This window comes from Cetorhinus maximus, chromosome 21 (genome assembly GCF_964194155.1).
Source record: "Cetorhinus maximus chromosome 21, sCetMax3.hap1.1, whole genome shotgun sequence".
NCBI classification, from domain to species: Eukaryota; Metazoa; Chordata; class Chondrichthyes; order Lamniformes; family Cetorhinidae; genus Cetorhinus; species Cetorhinus maximus.
Window position 1 is genome coordinate 72921870 of NC_135899.1, and position 25623 is coordinate 72947492.

The following is a 25623-nucleotide window of genomic DNA, read 5'->3' on the forward strand; positions in this document are numbered from 1 at the left end:
AAATCAGTTACAGAGAAACTGTTGGAATCATTGCACTTGGATAATCATACTATGATTGGTCAGCATCAACATTGATTTACAAAAGAGAAATTCTATTTGACAATTCTATTAATAGTTGTAACTAGCAGGGTAGATGGGGGGACTGGTGGATGTAGTGTATCTGGATTTTCAAAAAGCTTTCAATAAGCTGCCAAACAATAGCTTATTATAGCAAAATTTGGGATCATGTGATTGGTGGTAATATATTACCATGGACTGAGGATTGGTCAATAGGCCAACAGCAGAGAAGAACTCCCTGGAGAGGGAGCATGCGATGTCCACCAGCACACTGCAGGCCTTCCTTGATCGGTGGGCAACAGCAAAAATGACGGCTGAGGTACATTGCTGACCTCTGCAACCACATTTTGTTTCAGACTTTTGTAAGTTTCCTTTGAAATTTTATCTTTAGTCGTAGTATTCTCTTAAGGGACTATCCCCTTGTTTCTTAATTTGTATAATTTATCAATTAGTTAATTTAATTTGCTCTCTGTTTATTTGGTATATTCAAAAGAATATAAAGAGAGACTGGTGGAGGTGTGAGGGGATAGGGTAAGGTAGGCAGGGAGGAGGACCGCCTTGTAAGCCTGCTCCTGCTCCTGGGCCTGGCCAGGCTGGCCATTAAAATATCTAGACAGCAGGCTGTTAAGAAGGTCGTCTGGCTTGACTGTCTGTCCCTCTTTCGCAGCTACATTTGTGGTGGCTGCCTTTGGAGGGGGTGTATGCAGTGTCCACTAGCATGATTGAGGCCTTCCGCAACTGGTGGGCACCGGAGTGACCAGAATGCATCATTGGCTCCCAAAACCACATTTTAATCTGATTTAATAAGTTTCCTTTAAGATTTGTCTTTTGTTACAGTGCCCCTTTAAGGGACTGTCATTTTGATTGGATTTGTTAATTTGTCCACCTGTTTATTGTTAAACCTCAAAAGAGTATAAAAGGAGTCTGGCTGAGGGAGGAGGACCTCCTTGTGAACCTGCTGCTGGGCCGGACTGGGACCTGAGCCAAGCTGAGCCAATGGTTGAGGGGGTTGCCTGGCCTGAATGTCTGCCTCTCTTCTGTGGTCTGGTGCCCTTAGAGGGGGGGCATGTGGTGTCCAATGGCATGCTTCAGGCCTTCCATGACCAGTGGGCACCGTGGGGGCTGGTGTGCTTCCTCAACCCCTGAAATAACATTTCGTTTCGGTTTAAGTTTGCTTTAAAACATTATCCTTTGTTACAGTTCCCCTTTAAGGGGCTGTCAATTTGGTTAAATTAGTCAATTTGATTAACTGTTCTTATTTCATAGGTACCCAAAAGAATATAAAGAGAGACTGGTGGAGGTGGGGTGTGAGGGAGGAGGATCTCCTTATAAGCCTGCTGCTAGGTCTGGCCCAACTAGTGATGCTCATATCCCATGAATGAATGTATTTTTTTAAAAAGCTGGCCACTAACAGGTCCAGGCAGTCTGCACCTCTTGCACTGTTACATTCATAGCTGGGTGTCCTTGGTGAGGGAACACATGGTGTCCACCGGCATACTTCAGGTCTTCTGCGACTAGTGGGCACCGTGGGGCTGCAGTGCTTCATTGGCCCCCAAAATTAAGATGTCAATTTGATTTGGTAAAATTGTTTTTAATGTTTTTCTTTAGTTACAGTGCCCCTTAGGGGCTATTACCTTAAATTATGTTGTCAAATTGTTAATTTTACCTTACGTTTATTTGCTACGCTCAGAAGTGTATAAAGAGAGACTGGAGGGGGGTGGGGGGGAAAGAGTGAAGGACCTCCTTGTGGGCCAGGCCAAGCTGGCCATTAACAGGTCCAGGCAGTGGGTGGTTGAGGGGGTCATCTGGTCTGTCTGCCCCTATTCTGTGGCTACTATCGCAGCCTGGTCCCTCTCAAGAGGGAACATGTAGTGTCCACAGGCACATTTGAGGCTTTGCATGACCAGTGGACACCGCAGGGGCTGGAATGCATCATTAGCCCCCAAAATGACATTGGGCAGAATTTTCCCCCCGTTGGGGGGGAGGTTCAGGAGTGGGCACGTGCAGGCGCGCCTCCGATCGCCGACCCCGATTGGAGGTGGGCCGCCATTTTACGTGGGCGGGCCAATTAAGGCCCGCCCAGCGTGACATCCACCAGGAAGCGCTATGCGCTCCCTGTGCAGGGGGAATTCCCTAAGCCAAGAGTGTGCTCTTGCGCGCATGCGCGCAAAAGAGCACACTCATCTCCCTGAGACTAAGTGCTGCCTCAGGGAGATCGGTGCCAAATTCAAAAATGTTAAAAATAGAAAAATAAAATTTCCCTGACATGTCCCCTCATGTGACACTGTCACATGAGTTGGGACATGTCCATCACTTTTATTAAAGTTTTAAAAACCTACATGAAACCTCATCTGCGCCTCCCCCCCCGCCCCCCCACCCCCACCGCCTGTGGATGAGGTTTCATGCTTTCTCTGAAGCCTGCCTTAAGGTTGGACGGGCAGGTCCTTTAATTACTGCAATTACTTTTTAAATGGCCACAATTGGTCGTTGACAGGTCGGCGGGTGCACAGCTGATTCGGCTGCGCCCCCGTCGACCTGAAAATTGAAATGACGCAGGGCGACTGTGGGAGTTGCGCCCGACGTCATCCTGCGTCATTTTATGTGTCGGTGTGCAGGTCCCGCCCCCATGTGCTGACAGGGAAATCCTGCCCATTGTGATTTAATTTGATAAGGTTCCTTTAATTTTTTGCTTTAGTTACACTACCCCTTAGGGACTATAAGGTGGGTTAATTGGCTTTTTCTTTCAATTATTAATTTGTTAAATTTATGTTACTGGTATTCAATAGAGTATAAAGAGAGATGGGCAGGGAGGAGGACCTCCTCATTAGCCTGCTCCTGGGCCTGGCCACGGTGGCCATCAACAGGTCCAGGCAGTGGGTCGTTCGGCTTGACTCCCTGCGCCTTTTCTGTGGCTATGTCCACGCCTGGGTGTCCCTGGAGAGGGAGCCTGTGGTGTCCGCTGGTTCACTTGAAGCCTTCCACGACTGGTGGGCACTGCGGGGGCTGGAGTGCTTCATGAGACCCCAACACAACATTTTAATTTGATTAGCTAAGTTTCCTTTAAGATTTTTTCTTTTGTTAAATTACGCCCTTTTAAGGGGCTATCACTTTAATTTAATTTGTTAATTAGTCTATTTTATTTTATGGGTAAATGAAATGAGTATAAAGAGAGACTGCTGGGGCACTGGGTTGGGAGGTAGGAAGCAGACATATGTAATGCTTCATTCTGTGAATAAACTTATTAGCAAGAAAAGTATCATTGTCAAGTTTCGCACTACATCAATTGGCTTGGGATCAGATTAACATTGGTGAGATCACACTTGGGGTATTGTGTGCAGTTTGGTGTGTGTTACCTAAGGAAGGATATACTACTCCTCTTAGAGCAAGAGAGAAAAACCAAGATTCACTAGACTGATGCTTGAAGTGAGATGATTGTCCTATAAGGAGAGATTTAGTGGACTAGGCCTGTACTCCTCATTTGGAGAATGAAAGGTGGTTTTATTGAAACGTAAAGGAGCTCGATATACAATGGGATGATGTTTTTTTCTGGCTAGTGAGTGTAGAACTAGGGGCCACAATATCAAAATAAGTGGTCAGCCATTTAGGACTGATCTGAGAGATATTCTTAATTTAAAGGCTCATAAATCTTTGGAATTCTCTACCCCAGAGAGCTGTGGATGTTCAATTCTTCAGAATATTCAAGATATTAGTTTGATTTTTTAGGTACTAAGGGATATGGGGATGGTGTGGGAAGGTGAATTGAGGTAGATAATCTGCTTCATTGAATTGCATAGCTAGTGTGAAAAGCCAAATGGTCAATACCTACTCCTATATCTTGTGTTCTTTTCAATATGTTGACCACTGCTTGATTCTTCACATATCCAGGTCTCTTTATTTTCCACAAAATTACCTTTGGAAGCATTCTCGCTTATATTCTACCTGTCAAATAGCTCATGGGCTCACTTGCCTTCCACACCTATCTTGAAACTTGGACATCAGTTCATTTATGCTCTAAGCCTGTCTTGCCCCTCTGTACAAGCAAACCTCATCCCACCACAGGACTGCTGACTTTATTTTTCGATTATCTCTGTGGTCTCTTTCCTATTTACTATCAGGACATACTTATCCTAATCTGGGCCATGCCTATCCAACCTCAGTTTCCCTATGCCTATTTTCATGATAATTTTTGCTGTGGCTCTGTACCTGAGCCCATTTCATCAATCTGTCATTTTTTTCTCTATTATCCTTATTGATCTTTGAGCCTTGCCTCCCATCCCATCGTCTTTCTGTTACCCAGTCATGCCCACTTTACTTTCATCCCTGCTGGGTAATTTGGCTACTTAAACCCTACCCATCCTTCACTACTCCTCAGCATTACAAACCCACCTTCCACAAGTCCAGACTCTCTTGGGTAAGCCTACAGCCTCCTGCTCCCCCTCAATATTGCCATTTCACAGGGTCTTGCAGACAAGGCCATCTCTGATTATTTCACTGTATACCTTAAATGTCACACCCCTGCTTTACCTTCTGACCTCACTTCCTTCTGCATCCACATGGAGCATCGTGCACTTTCAAAATATTAACCATCTAGCCTTTGGCCATCAATTTGTTACAGCACTTTTGTAGTTACAATCACACCATCAAATCTGTCCTCAAGGACTTCCTTTGTCGGTAAGAATGAGTTGAGGCCATCTTTCAGCTGCTTCTGCTGCACCCCTCCCATCCTGTGGTCCACCAAGCTAAGCTACTGGCAGTGTCAATCCCACCATAGACCTGAAGATATAATGTCAGATTCCACATGCACATTATGATACCCTGCTTCAACTCATCATCACCTCTCTCAGTCCCTTTATATGTTGTCAGACTGCTCTTTCCTAGATGAAGCCAACATTTTTAAAAAAGTAAATATTGGGATGACCAAGTTACTGACTTTGGCCCACACCATTAACTCTGTGTTCTCTGGCCATCCCCTTCCCTTCCCACACCAGTTTCCGGCTGACCACTCTTTGTAACATTAGTATTCTATGTGATGCAGAGCTGAAATGTCCCCTCAATATTCACTTAATTTACAGGGACACTGTGGGCGCTATTTAATGGAGGCAACCCGGGGTCTTATCTGCTAGATGGAGAATCAGCAACAGACCGGCATCATCTCTTTTAGGCAAGACCCACCATTTTAAGTGCCATCTAGGCACTTCCTTGGAAACTAGGGGTGGAAGGCCACCAATGGAGTGTTTGGCTGCAGTAGGGTGCTTCAGTTAGAGTTTGGTGACTGAGGGAAGTTTAAGGGTTAAATTCTATCTAAAGTCTAGTCTTTCCTTAATTTAGCAATTAAATAAAAGTTGCTGCTAGGGTTGGAAGGAGGTGAGCTTTAGTCCAGCCTTAAAACATGGCTCATACAGGCTCAGCTTGCAGCTGCATCTAGTTAATTATATAACTGGCTTAATCAGGTTTTCAGAGGTTAGGTTCAGAGAGTATAAAGGTAGGCTATTTTATAGTGTTGATTTTGTCTGCACTGTTTGGCTGCAATAGAGTGCTTTAGTTGGAGTTTGGTGACTGAGGGAGTTCAAGGAGGAGGTACTCTTTTCCTTTTCTACTTTTCCTCAGAAAGAAGAGCGGCGACCTTGGTAAGTGTGATGAAGGTATTAATGTATATAATGTTATTCAAAATGATTTTAAATTGGACTGGTATTGGGGTCTGTGTCTGTGGGTGTGAATGTGTGTCTTAATTGGATTAAAGCCAGCTAATCTGGGTGCTTTGATGTATTGTTTTGAGATGTTAAACAGTAAGGAAGTTAAGGTAAAGAGTACATTTGCATTTTGTTCAATGAACCATCCAAAGACGGGGAGTGAAATCTTGCACCTAGCTAGGAGACATCAAGCAAATGAAAGGGGCTTTATTGTTAGAAGAGGTGGAGTTCAAAGGGCCTAGTGATACAATGAGAATTTGCATTCAAAGGGAAGGTTGGGTATATACAGAAGAGTTTTGTGTGTGGCTCAGAGTCATGTAATATCTAAGCAGCCTATAAGCCCCACTGTCTGCAAAGGAACCAAATTGAAAGGAACCTCATTTTGAATTCGTAAGATAAAATGTGCTTTGCCTGGTGCCTGTTTAAATCTATGGGTTATTGTTGCCTTGGGGAAGACTTGAGGAAAGTTTTTATAGGCCCTGGAATAAAAGGGGCAGTAGCAACATGGATACAAAATTGGCTGAGGGATAGGAAACAGAGTAATGGTTAATGGGTATTTTTCAGGCTGGAAGAAGGTTTATGGTGGAGTTCTCCAGGGGTCAGTATTGGGACTCTTGTGTGCAGGGGATAATTTCAAAGTTTGCAGACCACACCCTTTGGTACAAAGAACATGGAGAGACAGAATAAAATAAAGGATACTATTCTAAAGGGTGCGCAGGAGCAGAGACCTGGGTGTATATGTACATAGGTCATTAAAGATGGCAGGACAGGTAGAGGGAGATGTTCCTAAAGCATACAGTATTCTAGGCTTCATTAATAGGGGCATAGAGTACAAGAGCAGGGAGATTATGATAAACTTATATGAGACACTGGTTTGACCTCAGCTGGAGCATTGCATACAGTTCTGGGCGCCACACTATAGGAAGGATGTGAACACATTGGAGGGAGTGCAGAAGAGGTTTACGAGAATGTTTCGAGGGATGAGACATTTCAGTTATGAGGAAAGATTGGAAAGATTGGGACTGTTTTCCTTGGAGAGGAGAAGGCTGAAAGGAGACTTGATAGAAGTTTTCAAAATCACAAGGGGTCTGGACAGAGTAGATAGAGAGAAATTGTTCCTGCTCTTAAATGGATCGAGAACCAGAGGGCACAGTTTTAAAGTTTTTTGTAAAAGAAGCAAATGTGAGGTGAGAAAAAACTTTTTCCACTAGCGAGTAGTTGGGGTTTGGAATGCACTGCCTGGAAGTGTGGTGGAGGCAGTTTCATTTAAGGCATTCAAGAGGGCATTGGATGATTGCTTCTATTTAGATAATGTGCAGGGTTACATGGAAAAGGCAGGAGATCAAGCTTTTAGAGCTGGTGCAGACACGATAGGCCAAATTACCTCCTTCTACACGTAACAATTCTGTGATTCTGTGAAGAGCTGCTGGCTAATCAGAGACCGGCAGCTCTATTGAACGGCAGCACCACCAGGGAGATGGTGGCTGCTGCCAGTAGGACACCCACCCGAAGCCTCATATTGCCACTGGATTCAAGGCCACATGAGTGGAGGGGGGGGAGCACATTGAGTCATGGGAGGAGTGTCGGCAGCAATGGCAGGGCACTGTCTCTCAACTGGTCCCCACCCCTTCCCGATGCTGGTTCCCTTGATCAGGTACTGAGCGCCTTTGGTTGAGGGACACCCCACAGGAGTCTGCAAGCAACCCACACAGGTTTTCTTGTCGTGATCCTCTACCTGCCATTGGGTTAATACCAATGGCACTGGGATGAGTCCCTAATTGGCAACAGGGTAAGAAGGCAGTCAATTACGTGGTGCCCATCAACAAAGTAAAGCAAGGATTTAAAGGGGCCTTGCAGCTATCAGAACTCAGTCCAGGCTACGCGGCAGCCATTGCCTTGGAGCTCATGACCCCAAAAATCTCATCCTGTGACCCTACTGGTGGCTGCAACACACAGTTTGGGAGGCTGGTCTAGGCACCCATCACCCATTTGATGGGAAGAGGACTTTCATCCTGCTGTTGACTTAATCTACACCTCCGCTGCATCAGATAATCTGATGCTGTGGTTGAAGTCGTGCTGCTGCTGCTGCTCATGAAAATTGCTATTCAGAATTCATATGGTAATAGAGTTATACAGTGGAACTTTACAAACCCAACCACCACCGCCACACCCCACCACTACCCCTGGAGTAGCTGGCAAGCAGAGGGCCATAAAGTGGGGTGCCATGGTGGTGGCAGAGAGCCCATTGCCTGTCCATCTCTGCTGGTATTTTACCAGTGGCGTGGGGGGGGTGGGGGGAAGCGCAATGTGCAGCCTGCCTGCCCTTGGACCAATCTTCCCTCCAGAGGTGCAAGGTGGCAGTTTGGTGAACTGAGTGGGTCAGCCAAGGGATAGCATGCAGATGAGAAACGGAGTTCTGGGAAAGATCAAAATGGCTTCGGGAGGCAACAACAATTTCAAAAAATTTTTGAGGAACACGAGGTTGGTGATGGGGCAGTAGATTGCAAGGTCAGAGGGATGAAGAATTGTCTTTTTTTGAGAGGTGAGGAATGGCAGATTTGAAGGACAGAAGAGAAGAATCTGAGAAAAGTATTAACAATATCAGCCATCAGCCAATGGGGGAGCCCAGCACTTCAGTGCAAAAGATAAGGCTGAAGCATTTGCAACAATCTTCAGCCAGAAGTGCTGAGTGGATGATCCATCTCGACCTCCTCTAGTGTTCCCCAGCATTAGTTGCCAGTCTTAAGCCAACTCGAGTCTTTCCACATGATATCAAGAAATGGCTAAAGGCACTGGATACTGCAAAAGTTTGGGCCCTGACAATATTCCAGTAATAGTACTGAAGACTTGTGCTCCAGAACTTGCTGCTCCCCTAGCAAAGGTATTCCAGTACATTATAACACTGGCATCAGCCGAGCGATGTGGAAAATTGCCCAGGTATGTCCTGTACACAAAAAGCAGGACAAATCCAACCCAGCCAATTACCGCCCCATCAGTCTACTCTCGATCATCAGGAAAGCGATGGAAGGGGTTATCAACAGTGCTACCAAGCAGCACTACTTAGCAATAACCTGCTCACTAACTCAGTTTAGGTTCCGCAGGGTCACCCAGATCCTGACCTCATTACCACCTTGGTTCAAACATGGAAAAAAAGAGCTGAATTCCAGATGTGAGGTGAGAGTGACTGGCCTTGACATCAAGGCAGAATTTGACCGAATGTAGCATCAGAGAGCCCCAGCAAAACTGGAGTCAATGGGAATCGGGGGAAAACTCTTTGCTGGTATGAGTCATACCTAGCACAAAGGAAGATGGTTGTGGTTGTTGGAGGTCAATCATCTCAGATCCTGGACATCACTGCAGGAGTTCCTCAGGGTAGTGTCCTAGGTCCAACCATCTTCAGCTGCTTCATTAATGACCTGTCTTCCATCATAGGCTCAGAAGTGGGGCTATTTGGTTATAATTGCACACTGTTAGACCATTAGACGTAGGAGCAGAAGTAGGCCATTCGGCCCATCGAGTCTGCTCTGCCATCCAATGAGATCATGGCTGATCTAAAAATCCTCAACTCCTTTCCTGCCTTTTCCCCACAATCCTTGATTCCCTTACTGATTAAAAATCTGTCTATCTCTGCCTTGCATATACTTAATGACCCAGCTTCTACAGCTCTCTGCAGTAAAGAATTCCACAAATTAACTACCCTCTGAGAGAAGAAATTCCTCCTCATCTCTGTTTAAAATATGCAACCCCTCATTCTGAGATTATGCCCTCTGGTCCTAGACTCTCCCACAAGGGGAAACAACCTCTCAGCATCTTCCCTGTCAATCCCCCTAAGAATCTTAATATGTTTCAATAAGTTCGCCTCTCATTCTTCTAAACTCCAATTAATACAGGCTCAACCTACTCAACCTCTCTTCATAAGAAAATCCCTCCACACCCGGGATCAACCTGGTGAACCTTCTCTCGACTGCCTCCAATGTCAATATATCTTTTCTTAGATAAGGGGACCAAAACTGTTCACAGTATTCTCGGTGTGGTCTAACTAATGCCTTTTTAGCAAGAATTCCCTATTTTTATACTCCATTCCCTTTGAAATAATGCCCAACATTCCATTTGCCTTCCCTATTATCTGTTGAACTTGTATGTTAGCTTTTTTGGATTCATGCACAAGGACTCCCAAATCTGTCTGTGCTATAGCCTTCTGCAGTCTTTGTCCACTTAAATAATATTCAACTCCTCTATTCTTCCTGCCAAAGTGCATAACCTCACATTTTCCCACATTACATTCCATCTGCCTCTTTTTTGCCCACTCACTTACCCTGTCTATATCCCTCTGTAGACTCCTTGTGTCATCCTCACCACTTGCCTTCCCACCTAATTTTGTATAATCTGCAAATTTGCCGAAAATACATTCACTTCCCTCATCTAAGTCATTAATATATATTGTAAATAATTGAGGCCCCAGCACTGATCCCTGTGGCACTCCACTAGTTACAGGTTGCCATCCTGAAAACGCCTCATCCCAACTCTGTCTTCTATTAGTTAGCCAATCCTCTATCCATGCTAATATACTACCCCCAACACCATGGGCTCTTATCTTATTAAGCAGTCTCACGTGCAGTAGCTTATAAAACGCCTTTTAGAAATCCAAATATATTACATCTACTGGTTCCCCTTTATCTATCCTGTTAGTTACCTCCTCAAAGAATTCTAATAAATTTGTCAAGCATGATTTCCCTTTCATGAAGCTATGCTGACTCTGCTTGATTAGATTATGTAATTCTAAATGCTCTGCTATTACATCCTTTATAGTAGACTCTAACATTTTCCCAATGACAGATGTTAAGCTAACTGGCCTATAGTTACCTGTTTTTTGTCTCCCTCCCTTTTTGAATAAGGGTGTTACATTGGCAGTATTCCAATCCTCTGGGACTTTTCCAGAATCTAAGGATTCTTGGAAGATTACTACCAGTGCATCCACTATCTCTGTAGCTACTTCCTTTAATACCCTAGGATGCAACCCATCAGGTCCAGGGGATTTATCGGCCTTTAGCCCCATTAGTTTCCCTAATACTTTTTCTCTAGTGATAGTCATTGTATTTATTTCCTGTCCCTCTTTTGCCCCTTGATTATTTAGTATTGGAATGCTATTAGTGTCTTCTACCTTGGAGACTGAAGCAAAGTATTTATTCAACTCCTCTGCCATTTCCTGGTTCCCCATTATTATTTCTCCAGTCTCATTCTGTAAGGGGCCTATGTTCACTTTGAACTCTCTCTCTTCCTTTTCCTTTTTATCTATTTAAAGAAGCATTTACTCTCTGTTTTTATATTACTTGCTTGTTTACACTCAAAGTTTATTTTCTCTCACTATATTTTTTTTGCTCATCTCTTGTTTTTAAAACTTTCCCAATCCTCTGGCTTACCACTAATCTTTGCCACATTGTATGTCTTTTCTTTTAATTTGATACTATCCTTAACTTCCTTGGTTAACCATGGTTGGTTTATCCCCTTGAATCCTTCTTCCTCACTGGGATATATCTTTGTTGTGAGTCATGAACTATTTTCTTAAATGTCTGCCATTGTTCATCAACTGCTTTTTCTGCTAAAATCTTATCCCTGTCCAATCCAGCCAACTCTTCCCTTATTCCTTTGTAATTACCCTTATTTAAGTTTAGCATAGTTGTTTCCGACCCAAGTTTCTCACACTCAAACTGAATGCTAAATTCTACCATGTTATGGTCACTGTTTCCAGGGTATCTTTTACTCTGAGATTATTTATTAAACCTGCCTCATTACACATGACCAGATCCAAAATAGCTTGATCCCTGGTTGTATCCACAACATATTGTTCTAGGAAACTGTCCCAAATACACTATGAATTCTTGCTCGTGGCTACGTCTGCCAATTTGATTTTCCCAATCTACAGGAAGATTAAAGTCACCCATGATTATGTACTACCTTTTTTACATGCCCTCATTATCTCCTGATTTATTCTGTCCTACAGTATAGCTACTGTTTGGGGGCCTGTAGACTACTCCCACCAGTGTCATCTTCCCCTTGTTATTTCTTACCTCCACCCATACGGATTCTACATCTTCCGATCCAAGATCCTTTCTTGCTACCGTACTTATTTCATCTTGTACTAATGAAGCTACCCCACCACTCTTTCCTACTTGCCTGTCCTTTCAAAAGGTCACATACCCCTGAATATTTAGTTCCCAGCTTTGATCTCCTTGTAACCCCATCTCCGTAATGGCTATAAGATCATACCCATTAACCTCTATTAATTCATTTATTTTGTTCCGAATACTATGTGCATTTAAGAAAAGAGCCATTATTTTTGCCTTTTTACCATTTTTTCCCCCTTTCACCTTATTGCTGCTGTTTTTCTTATGTTTGTACACTATGTCCCTTCCTCTCATCCTCTGGGTATCATTACCTAACTAACTGCCCTGCAAGGCTGCCATGTCCTTTTGCTTTTAAGCCTATGTATCCCCTTTCCAGAACTCTTCCCCCCCCCCCCCCGCCCTCCCCCAACCCATTCTCTATTTAGTTTAAAGCCTTCTGCAGCCCTAGTTATTCAGTTCGCCAGGACACTGGTCCCAGCACAGTTCGAGTGAAGCCCATCCTACCAGAACAGCTCCCTTCTACCCTAGACTGATGCCAGTGTCCCATGAACTGAAACCCATTCCTCCCACACCAATCTTTGAGCCACTCCTTGACTTTATTTACCCTGTGCCAGTTTGCCCATGGCTCAGGTAGTAATCCTGAGATTATTACCTTGAAGGTCCTTCTTTTTAATTTAGCTCCTAACTGTTCAATTTCTTTCAACAGAACCCCCTTTCTAATCCTATCAATGTTGTTGGTACCAATGTGGACGATGGCAACTAGATCCCTCCCCTCCCACTCCCAAGTTCCTCTCCAGTCCTGAGGAGATGTCCTTAACCCTGGCCCCGGGCAGGCAACATAGCCTTTGGGACTCTCACTCATGGCTGCAGAGAACAGTATCTGTCCCCCTAATTATACTGTCCCCTACCCACTACCAAGATATTATTTCCTCCCCTCACTAGAATGGCTCCCCAAATCATGCTGCCATGGTCAGTTCGCTTATCCTCCCTGCAGTCCCCGCTCTCATCCACACAGCTTGCAAGAACCTCATATCTATTGGGTAGTTGCAGGGGCTGAGGCTCCTCGAACACTACTCCCTGGGCACCCATATCTGCTTCACCTGCAGTCATACCCTCCTGTCCCTGATCACAGACCAAATCTGAATTACCTAATCTGAGGGGTGTGACTTCCTCCTGGAGCAAAGTGTCCAGTTAACTTCCCCCTCCCTGATGTGACGCAATGTCTGCAGCTTGGACACCAGCTTCTTAACTTGGATGTTCAGCACCATTCATGACTCCTCAGATACTGAAGCAGTCCATGTCCAAATATAGCAAGACCTGGACAATATCCAGGTTTGGGCTGACAAATGGCAAATAATATACACAGCACATAAGTGCAGGCAACGACCATCTCCAGTAAGAGAAAATCTAGCCACTGCCCCTTGACATTCAATGGCATTACCATCACTGAATCCTCCACTATCAATATTCTGCGGGTTAGCATTGACCAGAAACTGAACTGGACTAGCCATATAAATACTGCGGCTACAAGAGCAGGTCAGAGGCTAGGAATCCTGCAGCGAGTAACTCACCTCCTGACTCCTCAAAGCCTGACCACCACCTACAAGGCACAAGTCAGGAGTGTGATGGAATACTCTCCACTTACCAGGATGAGTGCAGTTTCATCAGCACTTAAGAAGCTTGACACTATCCAGGACAAATTAGCCATTGGCAGCCAATCCACAAACATTCACTTTATGCATCACTGATGAACAGTGGCAGCAGTGTGTACCATCTACAAGATGAACTTCAGGAATTCACCAAGGCTCCTTAGGCTATACCTTCCAAACCCACGACCACTACAATCTAGAAGGACAAGGGCAGCAGACACATGGGAACACGACCACCTGGAATTTCCCCTCCAAGCCACTCACCATCCTGACTTGGAAATATATCGCCATTCCTTCACTGTCACTGGGTCAAAATCTTGCAATTCTGTAGTAATTGTAAGTTAAACCTTTTCTTACTGTTAAGGGGATCATGTGACTGTACAGACAAATCAGTCTTGGAACAAGCATATAGCCTTACCAGGAGTCTGTAATTAAAGTTTACTATTTCTTACAAGAAACTAGCCCTGCATTCCAAGTTTATTACAAACTCCTTTCCTCACAGCATTATGGATGTACCTACACCACAGGGACTGCAGCCGTTCAAGAAGGCAGCTCACCACCACCTTCTCAAGGGCAGCTAGGGATGGGCAATGAATGCTGGCGTATCCAGTGAAGCCCACATCCCGTAAATGAATTTTAAAAACATTGTCGTTCCTTCACTGTCGCTGGGTCAAAATCCTGGAACTCCCTCCCAAACAGCACTGTGGGTGTACCTACACCACATGAATTTCAGTGGTTCAAGAAGGCAGCTCACCACCAGCTTCTTCAGGATAATTATGGATGGTCAATAAATTCTGGCCTAGCCAGCGATGCCCATATCCCATGAGTGAATAATAAAAAAAAAATAACATGAGAGAATGGGGGTGAATCTCATGGACAAGATGAATAGGGCATGAGGGAAGATGGGGAGAAATTAGAAAAGGATACAAGTGCAGGGCTAGGGCGGGAGCCTGAGAGGAAGTTAGGCCCTGTGAACTGGGGGAAGGTAGGGAAGGGTAAAAGGCAGCTGATTGGAGTAATCAGTTGTAACAATATAACTGTTAAATATTTGTTACAATCTGAAATACACTTCCTTAAAGGGCTGAAGAAACAAATTCAATAGTAACTTTCAAAAGGCAATTGGATGAATACTTGAAGGAGAAAGGGAAGGGCAATGGGACTAATTGGATAGCACTTTCAAAGAGCCTGCACATGCACAATGAGTGAACAGCTGCCTTCTGTGTTATTATTACCAGAAGATGGTAGAGATATTTAAATAATCTAATTGTAAATTCCACAAATCTGTTTATGATCCTTTCTCTAGGTTTACCCCACTTTCCCCAGTCTAGTGTTACAGTTAAACATCAGCTATCCATAAAATATCCAACAGATGAATAGGCTATATTATCTTCTAGTACATCATAATTTCAAAATTCTAAAAATAAAATGCCCATAGTATTCCTCGAATCCAACAGCACATAGGTCCAAATCTGACTGTCCTGCCACAGATTTATCCCATGAATTTTGGAATTATTGCAAATTGTAAGCATATGATTTGATTAACATGCAATTATATTATCAGTTTTATATAATTGCATGTCAACTTGCAATCTTAAAAGTTATAACATTTTACAGTCTTTGAATCAGAATAACTAGTTTAAGTTGCTTGAGGCAATATTTGTGGAATAGAACAGTGTCAAATAGTTACCTTTCATACAAATACATGAGATGTTTTCTAAATCTGTTGCCAAAATTAAGCTGAGTCAGTTGCCTCAAAAAGTTACAGATCGTACAATACAAATTGTCAGTCATTCAATTTCAATGCATAGAGAGATGAAATTAACAGTTAGAACGGATTGCCAGGAAGAGTGTTAGAGGCTCGGATGCTAGACTCATTTAAGAAACCGTTTGATGCTATAATGGGAAGACACTCGGTTTGACATTCTCAAAAGATATGATGAAAAAGACCAAAAAGTTTTCTTCAACTGAATCTACCTTGTGATAGTCATGTGGGAAAACTGTGGCATGTATTCTGAAGCCAGGTCCGATGATTCTATTTCTAATGTATACCTGCATTCCAAGGTGCAGTATTGTAATCTGACAGATTTAAACCAAAGTTTTCTGAATGGAGGGAAGTCTTTTATCAAAGATTTATAAATGAAAGATTGGTTAGAACTTTCACCTTTGGCAGAGATTTTCCTGGCTGAGAGGAGATTTGATAGAGGTATTCAAAATCATGAGGGGCCTGGCCAGAGTAGATAGGGAGAAACTGTTCCAACTCATGAAATCTAAAGTAATTTGCAAAAGAAGCAAAAGTGATACAAGAAAACACTTTTTCACGCAACAAGTGGTTAAGATCTGAAATGTACTGCCTAAGAGCATGGTGGAGGCAGGTTCAATCAAGGCATTCAAAAGAGAACTGGACTGTTATTTGAAAAGGAACAATGTGCAGGGTTACAGGGAGAAGTGGGAGAATGGCACTGAGTAAGTTGCTCATTTGGAGAGCCAGTGCTGACATGATGGACTAAAAATTCTATGATTCTGTAAAATGGATGGCATTGGAGTGATGCATTTATACACCCTACTCAGTTGAATGAAAAGCAAAATTGAGTGAGGCATAATGGGTGGCCAATCCAACACCTTGATGTCAAGAGCAGTCACTCTCATTTCACCTCTGGAGCTCTTTTTGTTCATGTTTGGACCAAGGTTGTAATGAGGTCAGAAGCTGAGTGATCCTGGCGGAACCCAAATTGAGCATCAGTGAGCAGGTTATTTCTAAGCAAGTGCCGCTTGATAGCACTATTAATGACCCCTTCCATCACTTTACTGATGATTGAGAGTAGACTGATGGGGCGGTAATTAACCGGGTAGGCTTTGCCCTGCTTTTTGTGGACAAGACGCACCTGGCCAATTTTCTACATAGCCCGGTAGATGCCAGTGTTATAACTGTACTGGAACAACTTGGCTAGGGGTGCGGCAAGTTCTGGAGCATAGGTCTTCAGTACTATTGCCAGAATATTGTCAGGGCCTATAGCCGTTGCAGTATCCAGTACATTCAGCCGTTTCTTGATATCACATGGAGTGAATTAAATTGGCTTAAAACTGACATCTGGAGAAAGCTGAGATGGATCATCCACTCGGCACTTTTGCCTGAAGATTGTTGCAAATGCTTCAGCCTTATCCTTTGCACTGATGTGCTGGGCTCCCCCATCATTGAGGATGAGATATTTGTAGAGCCTCCTCCTCCAGTGAGTTGTTTCATTGTCCACCACCATTCATGACTGGATGTGGCAGGACTGCTGAGCTTAGATCTGATCTGTTGGTTGTGGGATCTCTTAGCTTTGTCTATTTCATGCTGCTTACGCTATTTGGCACGCAGGTAGTCCCAAGTTGTAGCTTCACCAGGTTGATACCTCATTTTTAGCTATGCCTGATGTTGCTCCTGGCATGCCCTCCTGCACTCTTCATTGAACCAGGGTTGATCCCCTGGTTTGGTGGTAGTGGTAGAGTCTGGGATATGCCGGGCCATGAGGTTGTGTTCCAGAGTACAATTCTGTTACTGCTGATGGCCCACAGCACCCCATGGATACCCAGTCTTGAGTTGCTAGATCTGCTTGAAATCTATCCCATTTAGCACAGTGGTAGTGCCACACAACACAATGATATCCTTAACGTGAAGGTGGGAATTTGTCTCCACAAGGACTGTGCAGTGATCACTCCTACTGATGCTGTCACGGACAAATGCATCTACAGCAGGCAGGCTGGTGAGGATAAGGTCAACTATATTTTTCCCCCTTGTTGGTTCCCTCACCACCTGCCACAGGCCCAGTCTAGCAGCTATGTCCTTTAGGATTCGGCCAGCTCGGTCAGTGGTGGTATTACCGAGCCACTCTTGGTGATGGACATTGAAGTCCCCTGCCCAGAGTAGTCCTAGCCACCCACTGTGCTTCCTCCAAGTGGTGTGGCAACAAGCAAGAGTACTGATTCATCAGTTGAGGGAGATTGGTACGTGGTAATCAGCAGGAAGTTTCCTTGCCCACGTTTGACCTGATGCTATGAGACTTCATGGGGTTCGTAGTCAATGTTGACGACTCCCAGGGCGACTGTATACCACTATGCGGGACAGACCCAGGGAAGATGGTGGTGGTGTCTTGGACATTATCTGGAGGTATGTTTCTGTGAGTATGATTATGTCAGGATGTTGCTTGACTAGTCTCTGAGACAGCTCTCCCACTTTTGGCACAAGCCCCCAGATATTGAGGACCTTGCAGGGTTGACGGGGCTGAGTTTGCCGTTGTCGTTTCCAGTACTTAAGTCGATGCCGAGTGGTCCATCCAGTTTCATTCCTTTATAAGACTTCGTAATGGTTTGATACAGCAGAGTGGCTTGCTAGGCCATTTCAGAGGGCATTTAAGAGTCAACCACATTACTTATCCTTACCTGGTCTGGCCTACATGTGACTCCAGATGCACAGTAAAGGACGTTAGTGAACAGGTGGGTTATTACAGCTATTCACAATAGTTTCATGGTCATTCTTAGACTTTTAATTTGCCATGGTGGGATTCAAACCCAGGTCCCCAGACCATTACCCTGGGTCTCTGGATTACTAGTCCATTGACAATACCACAACGTCACCATCTTCCCCCATATGTTGAATACCATCCTTTTCACCGCTGGAATCAGTCTTTGAATCCAGTCTGAAGTGATGAAATGAAGGTGACCCCTCTCTAAATAAAATGGAAGAAGTCATTCAGATACAATAGGGACATATGGCCTACAGAAGATTATTGGGTAGAGCAGAGGGAGCTGTACATCGTGTCAGGACTCGCTGGTGACTGGGTGTCCAGCATGGAAAGCACTAAAATTCTTCATGTTGAGCACAAAATTCATCAAATTTTAATATTGACAATTCAGATGCACTAATAATAGCTTTCAGAATTTCCAGCAACTTATTTTTACTCGACTATGCCCCTTAACCTGTCCCAATGGCACAGGAAAACTGGCAGGAAAATAAACATCAAGAACTACCATACAAATGCCATATTTATAGAAGAGGTCAGATTGATCGATTTCAGGACTACAAGTACACAGGAATCACAGACTCCAGCAGAAGTTCCAAAAGTTTTAGAAAACAAACCTCTTTCTCAACTATGGGTTGCATCACAGTAAAACTCAGTACAGTATTGATTTTATAAAATCATCTGATCTTTCTGCTTATCTAAATAGTTTATTTCTTTTCATTTGATTTCTAAGCAATATAATCACAAGTTTCTTTCACGATTTATGTGATTACGTGGCTTAAGCCACAGGAAAATCAATGTTATTTTGATCTCCCTAAGTGAGTGCAGCTTATGGTGGTGAAATAACTGAAGGAGAAATTAATTGTTCATTTTCAGTTATTAGACTAGCATCCAATTGGCACATGATGTTAAATCTGTGTTATTGTGGTGTCAAAGTAAACTCGAGACACATGTAGCACACCAGATTAATAATTACTTTCTCAAGAGTAAACTAATTTTTATAAGGATGTTCTATTCACTTGGCAAACTGCAGCAATATCTTTTCATTGCTTTTACCCTCCCCCTCCGCCCCAACCCCACACAAAATTAAAAGAACCTCTTAATTATAATTGGAAGCTATGTTATAGAAAATGACAACCAATTACAATTTGTTTGTATAAATAAAAAAATACATTAAAATCCAATTAAAAAGACAATATATAAATTAACTGGATACACATATTGTTGCCAAGATTTTTTTAAATATCTGTGTATTCGGAACAAGCACTACAAATTGATAGGAATATTCAGCAATCATTTCACCAGCAGAGGTCACCATCTACCGTTAAAAAAAAATACAGCTTGGTTTTTTTTACAGATGCACAGTAGAGATGAAGAATTCTGAAGCACATTCAAACAAGTCCTTCAGCAAATGTTGTAGCTTATGTTGCTCAAAGGCGATGTGTGATCTTTTCCTTGTGGTTGGTGGGGAGGGGGGGTTGCAGTGGAGAGTCATAAATACCCCTAATTTCTTTCCCAGTTGCCATTGGTCTCCAAGGACTAACCTGATTCCACCTGAAAGGTTAAGCAGGCAACTGGTTCCCAACTTTAATAGTCGATTTACTATCAAAATATTTATTGCACCAAATATGGACTTCCTACACCATTTGTGCAAGTGGAGTCAAAAACAAGTATACTCTCGGCGACAAGGCTAATATGTGAGGATGTGCAGAACTGCAGACATAATTCAGTCTCTATTCTAAGTCATACAGTCTGTCATTTTTATATTTACATTGTAAATTCCTATGCTCATTTTATTTAGTGCAACTGTGTAATCTTATCATACTGTAATTATACCCTCTACCAATAGTGGTGCAGAGGTAAAGCAGGCTGGGTGGAGATGGTGGAAGAATTTAGGGGAGAACCCATTTCCACCCCACTGTGGCCACATCCAAAAGTTCCAAGAGAGGTCAGGCTGAACGCTGCTGCTGCTTCCCACCCCACCAACCTTTCTCAATCATGTGTCCCAGTCAGAGGCAATATTGAGAGATTGAGTTTTTGAGATGAAAAATCCCACCAGTTTCACCCAGTGTGCAACAGGGCATACTAGAGTTTACTCCAATGGTACCAGGGATGCAAGACTTCAGTAATGTGCATAGACTAGAGAAACTGGGATTATACTCCATATGGCACAGGAGGTTAAGAGGAGATTTGATAGAAGTGTTCAAAATCATGAATGGTTTGGATAAACTTTCCTGTGGCAGAAGGATCAGTAGCCAGAGGACACAGACTTAAGGTGTTATGAAATACACTGTCTGACAGGGTGCAAGGAGATTCGGTAGCAACTGCGAAGGGCAACTGGATAAAAACAAAAGGGGAAACAAAATACAGGGCAATGGAAAGTGAGAGCCAGGTAGTGGGACTAATTGGATACCTCTTTTAAAGAGCTGGCACAGGTCAAATGGTCTCCTTCTGTGCTGTTATCATCTTATGATTTAATGTTTTTTCCCCAAAAGATCAATTCCCATCAACAAAGTGTAATGGTGAGGAGCAGTTACCTCCCCTTGCCCTACGACAGACACTCAGGAAGCAGCGTAAATGGCTCAGGTGCCTACCCATTTTGTGGAAATGATTCCCACCCTGAGATTGGGAGAGATTGAATGCCAGGGCAGACTGATAGGCAGAGGTCCCACCCAACTGTATATCTGGCAGTACAGGGGCACAACTGGAATTTTTAGGCATATATAGCTACACAAAGGATAGCAAGTATATTTATTTTGTTTTAAACTTTGTATTATTGAAAATGTTATGTCTTTGTGATTATTCCACTATTAGGGTACATTTTCATCTTCACTACCTTGGTAGTAATCTGGCAGGGAGCATGATCCATCTTCAAAAAGAGGATTTATTGATTTCAGTGAAATTTCAATGAAAACCATATAATCCACTTTACTGCTCAAGTAGACATGGGAATTTACCCTGTAGGATACTTTGAAAGACATCAACATCCAGAGACTGAATTTTTTTTTATAAAGGAACACATTAAGAGAATCAGCAAAGTATGTTGAATTCTTTTCAAATGATGCACCAGAATTATTGTCCAGCTCTAATATTTCATCTATACTTAGACAAAGATAGAAATACTGCACAAGGAAGTAATGATGCAAAATAAACTTCCTTGCCATTCAGCCCATCTTGTTTCACCCGTTATTAAATACCATCCCCTCCTTATCTACCCTCACCGCTGTAGTAGCCAATTGACTGCAAACAAAATGAACATGTCTGGGGGAGGCTATAGTTCCTGTTGCTTTCTCCATGGCAATGCCTCAACCAGAGTTGACTTGCAACCAATCAGCACTTTTTTCCTCCTGTAGTATCAATTTGATCATTTGAAATTTGGCATTCTTGCGTTTGTCCTGATGAGTTCAAGACAAAGAGCTTTGGCAATGTCTCTCTTTTCAGCAATATTAGAGAATGTGGAACTTATTTGGGGTGTAATTGGTTAGCAATGCCCTTGCTTGATTGGAATATATGTTGAGATTTATTAATTGAAGTAAGTTCCAGAATGGATGCACCTCTTAGCTCAGTATAACTTGGTCCAAGTATGCCACACCTACATTCTTTTTGCAATTTAACCATTCACACACATTCACTCACTTCTGCAGACAAATTTACAGAACCTAGATACACTTTATACAACATACCACAGTACACCTATTGGGTGTCATATGAAGTTATATGCAATTTCAAGATTCATATACAATTTGTACAATATATATTCATCATTCATACACAGTTGAGATACTAGACAGATGATAAAAGCACCGGCAGTACTTAACACAGGTTGTTCTACTCTAAACTATCAGCTCCCTGTTATTATGGGCACAAACCTAGCCAATTGACAATGTACAAGAGTTGACGCTGAAAAGTGCAGTGGCTACACAGTATGACTTATTATCTTTTACCTAGTGTGTAGTATAGTTAGCTTCTCAGCCAAGCCCATTCTTATAAGTTTTACATCCAGAGCCCCCAATTAAAACCCTAATGCGCAGGAGTTTCAACCTATTTGAGGCGTTACTCCTCTTGGGTATGAACAAAAAACCTTTAAAAACTGGAAATATTTGAGAGATGAAGTCCATTGAAAATCTCTTGTAATGTCTCCAGAACCTTTAGATATACCCAACTGGGATATTTACATGAAATCCAATTATTGCAAATGTATGGGTATATGCCACAATGCTTCAATATGTGCAGCTGAACATCATGACATTTCATGTTCCAGCATACTTTCAGATAAAAAAAAAAATCTGAAGACTGCAGAAAGTTAACACAGTCAGGTGAGTTTCAGCTCATTTTAGTGACAACGCCACCCACAGTTTCAAAGTCGTTCTTAGCCAGATTCAGAACTCTGAAAAGCTGGGTTATGAAAGAAAGTTGAAGTTAATTAAAATTCCCACAGTCAATCTTACTCTTGGAGTAGTATACACATAGTAACGTTCCATATTAGAAAAAACAAATTTAATTCTCACCTCAAAAAAAAAATTCCTTTTGGCTTAGAAATTGAGCCTATTTTGATGTTTTTCACTCCTTAAAAAAAAAACATAGCTCACGTGTTCAAATGGTTTTATGATCTGTCTCGCTTCTTTTGATCAAAAATTTCACTGCCAACATTTCCATGATGTTAGCAGCTCTAAGATTTATTACATTTCCTCAAACACTGGGCTGAAAGAATTTTAATTATTGACAGAGGGAAGTAGAGCCAATTAAAAATCTGGTGGTGTGATGCCAAATTGACTAAATGATAGACAATTGGGGGTGGGGAGCAGGGAGGGGTAGGAGGACCATATAAACTGTAGCATTTAGCTAACAAGCAACAAAAATAATACAAAAACACGGGGTTAAGATCAAGTAGTGTTTTCAAACAGGGTTATATGTTTTTTTGAAATAGAAGAGTTTCATACAAATAGCACAATTTTGCCCCAATGAAATTGTTGCTTGAAAATTGAACGTCTCAAATATTTAAAGTTTACTAAAGCACAAGCATACAAAATGGACCATTTTATGGATCAAGGCAAAATGTTGACTAAGTCAGATGTGATCTTTTAAAATATGTTTAGTGGCTTAAAGTCAGAAAAGTTCATAAATCGGATTTAGTGATTTTAAAACAGGTTGCTATACAAATAATCAATGCTTCTGTTGTGTATAATCTGTCAATGCAGCAAAGATAAAGATTTACATTGAGGGGGAAAAAACTTGCACCAGAGTGTCATAGTAGCTGATCACAGTCAAATAACTGTGAAACTGTCTCCTCCATCATTTTCAAGGGCTTAATCCATGTGATAGTTCATTAAATGTTAGGTTTGAAGATCAATTTCTGAATTTCATTTTCATCTTAATAGTTTTTCAGGCTTCCTTTCCAAGCCATATTGTTGATTTATTTTATGTTGTTCTCTAAATTTTCTCCACACCTTGCCTTCCCTTTTGACTCGCCAGACTCAGAGGTGAACTTGACACAGTCAAGGAATCCTGATGATTTTCAGGTCATTTGATTTAAAGCTTTATCGACACAGTCTTTAGTATAAATGTCCATCCTCAACATGTTATGATGCATCTTTCAGCTCTGGACTCTCTGTTGATTCGGGTGGTACTTCTGTTGATGGTGTCTGGGTTCCTTCTGCTCCTTAATCAAAATAAAACAATAAGAAAAATTAATAGTATGTTTAATGTCTACTAAACTGAAATTTAGGTCTTAAGAATGAACTCCTTTATTGTTGATCCCTTACAGAACAGACTGTGACAAAACATATGTAAAAGCTACCATTATTTTATTTCCATGTTTGTTTCACATTCTTAGTTGGAACAATGTGTAAATTACTACATCAATCTTATCCCATCAAATCAAATCTCCAACAGCGATTTACCCACAAAACTGTCCTGTATAATTTGTCAGCAAAGGTCAAACATACTCAATTACCTAAATCTCATGGGCATGAAATTTTCATGAGCATTTCTAAATTTTTAACTACAGCACTTCTACATTTCTAGCCTTTTATTTCTCAGCCTGTAACTTTTGTGATGCCTTGTAGCATTTTAAAATACATTCCCACTTCAATTTTCATCATTCTTTTCTTGAGGTCCAGACTTACTGTAGTTCAATTGCACAGGCACCAGGTGCTAATCAATACCTCATCTCTAGCAATTCCAGGTTATGAGAGCCTAGACAGTGCGTTGTGGTAGGCTATTCAACTGAAGCACAAATCTTTCATTTATCCTGATGTTAGTCCTTTCAGCAAAAATCACTGGATAATGACCAGGAGCAGGAACCCTGATTGATATGCTCCACATCCTAGGAGTATTGCTCGAGTAAGGTTTGTTGGACCCAATAGTATTTACCATTACCAGCTGAGCCATCATTAAAGCTGTCTTATAATTCAAGCAAAGAAAACAAATAAATATAGGCCATAAAAAGGCCAACTGGGATAATGTGATTCTACTTGAGTTGGCATTTCGATTGCCTATGGTACTGACTTAAAGAAATCTCCCCGTGAACTGTAAGAGACATATATGAAAGAAAAAAATACAAGAATAAGGGATGGTCATGTCAGTGAAATGACACTTGTTTAATATCTGGAATTTCTTCACAAGTTATTCATTTTAAAAAATCTTATTTAATTCAATCTTACCCGACTTATTAATACATGCATAGTCATGGTTAAGCATCTAAAAATTTGATTAAAAAATGTTAATTCATTTCACCCAACACATTGACATCCAGAGCATTCAAAGTGTTTATCTGGATCGTTGACTTGTACAATTGAAAAGTCTCTTCTGATTACCATGTTATAATAAACAGTGCAACAGGGCATTTTCTTCCCAGTTGTGTGCATACCTACTGCGATTGGCTTCAATATGCTATATAATTATTCATGGTGGATGATGATTCATTGTGATCAAGTCCAAATAAGAGAGAGGACAGATTTCAGAATTCAAAGTTTGAAGCAGAAGGGAACTCAGGCAGAACATTTTAACTCCAAGCATAGAATGGTGGAATACATTATTAGGAAAGGCCACTGAAGCAAACAAAAGCAGTTCAGAAACAATTAGGGATCAAGGGATATTATGATAAGTTGGATAATCTTAAAAAGTCAGGCAAATGGACTTATCTAAATATTTTTTCATTTATCTATCATCACCACTACTTTGCATGAAAGCAACACATCTTTAAAACTGTGGAACTGCATTTAAGCCATTCATTTTAAAACAAGATAATCAATAGCATACAGAATATTACAATAAATGTACCTATAAAATAAAACTTTTGTACTGTGGTAACAAAGGCCAGAAGCTGCCTGCTAGATTAATTGATCTCAGCTGAGGGCAGTAGTTTAAAAGGTGTAATTGTTGAAGGAAGGCAAAAATTCACCAACCTATTCAATCCAGTGACTCCTGCCTGTTGCAGGCAGGAATCTGCCGAGGACAGAAATGGACTCTGAATTAGGGCAGCATTATAACATTCACGAAGAACAGCTGAAGACACCTATTGTCCCTGAAACTATATACTGCAAAAGTCAGTACTATACTATCAGGAGAGATGGGGGAAAAAATTTAGAATACTGCAAAAGTA

At 42.0% G+C, this 25623-nt stretch overlaps 1 protein-coding gene across 7 annotated transcripts in view; it reads right to left on the reverse strand.

Moving 5' to 3' along the window:
* Positions 1-18426: 18426 nt before the first annotated feature.
* Positions 18427-25623, reverse strand: part of pkib (protein kinase (cAMP-dependent, catalytic) inhibitor beta) — a 115055-nt gene continuing 107858 nt past the window's right edge. For 4 of the 7 annotated variants that reach the window (XM_078567132.1, XM_078567128.1, XM_078567129.1 and 1 more), the window contains one exon: positions 18427-23679. In XM_078567132.1, the coding sequence (XP_078423258.1) occupies positions 23600-23679 (80 nt within the window). In that variant the 3' untranslated portion in view covers positions 18427-23599. The remainder of the gene's footprint in view (positions 23680-25623) is intronic. The other 3 variants (XM_078567127.1, XM_078567130.1, XM_078567134.1) reach the window with 2 other exon arrangements.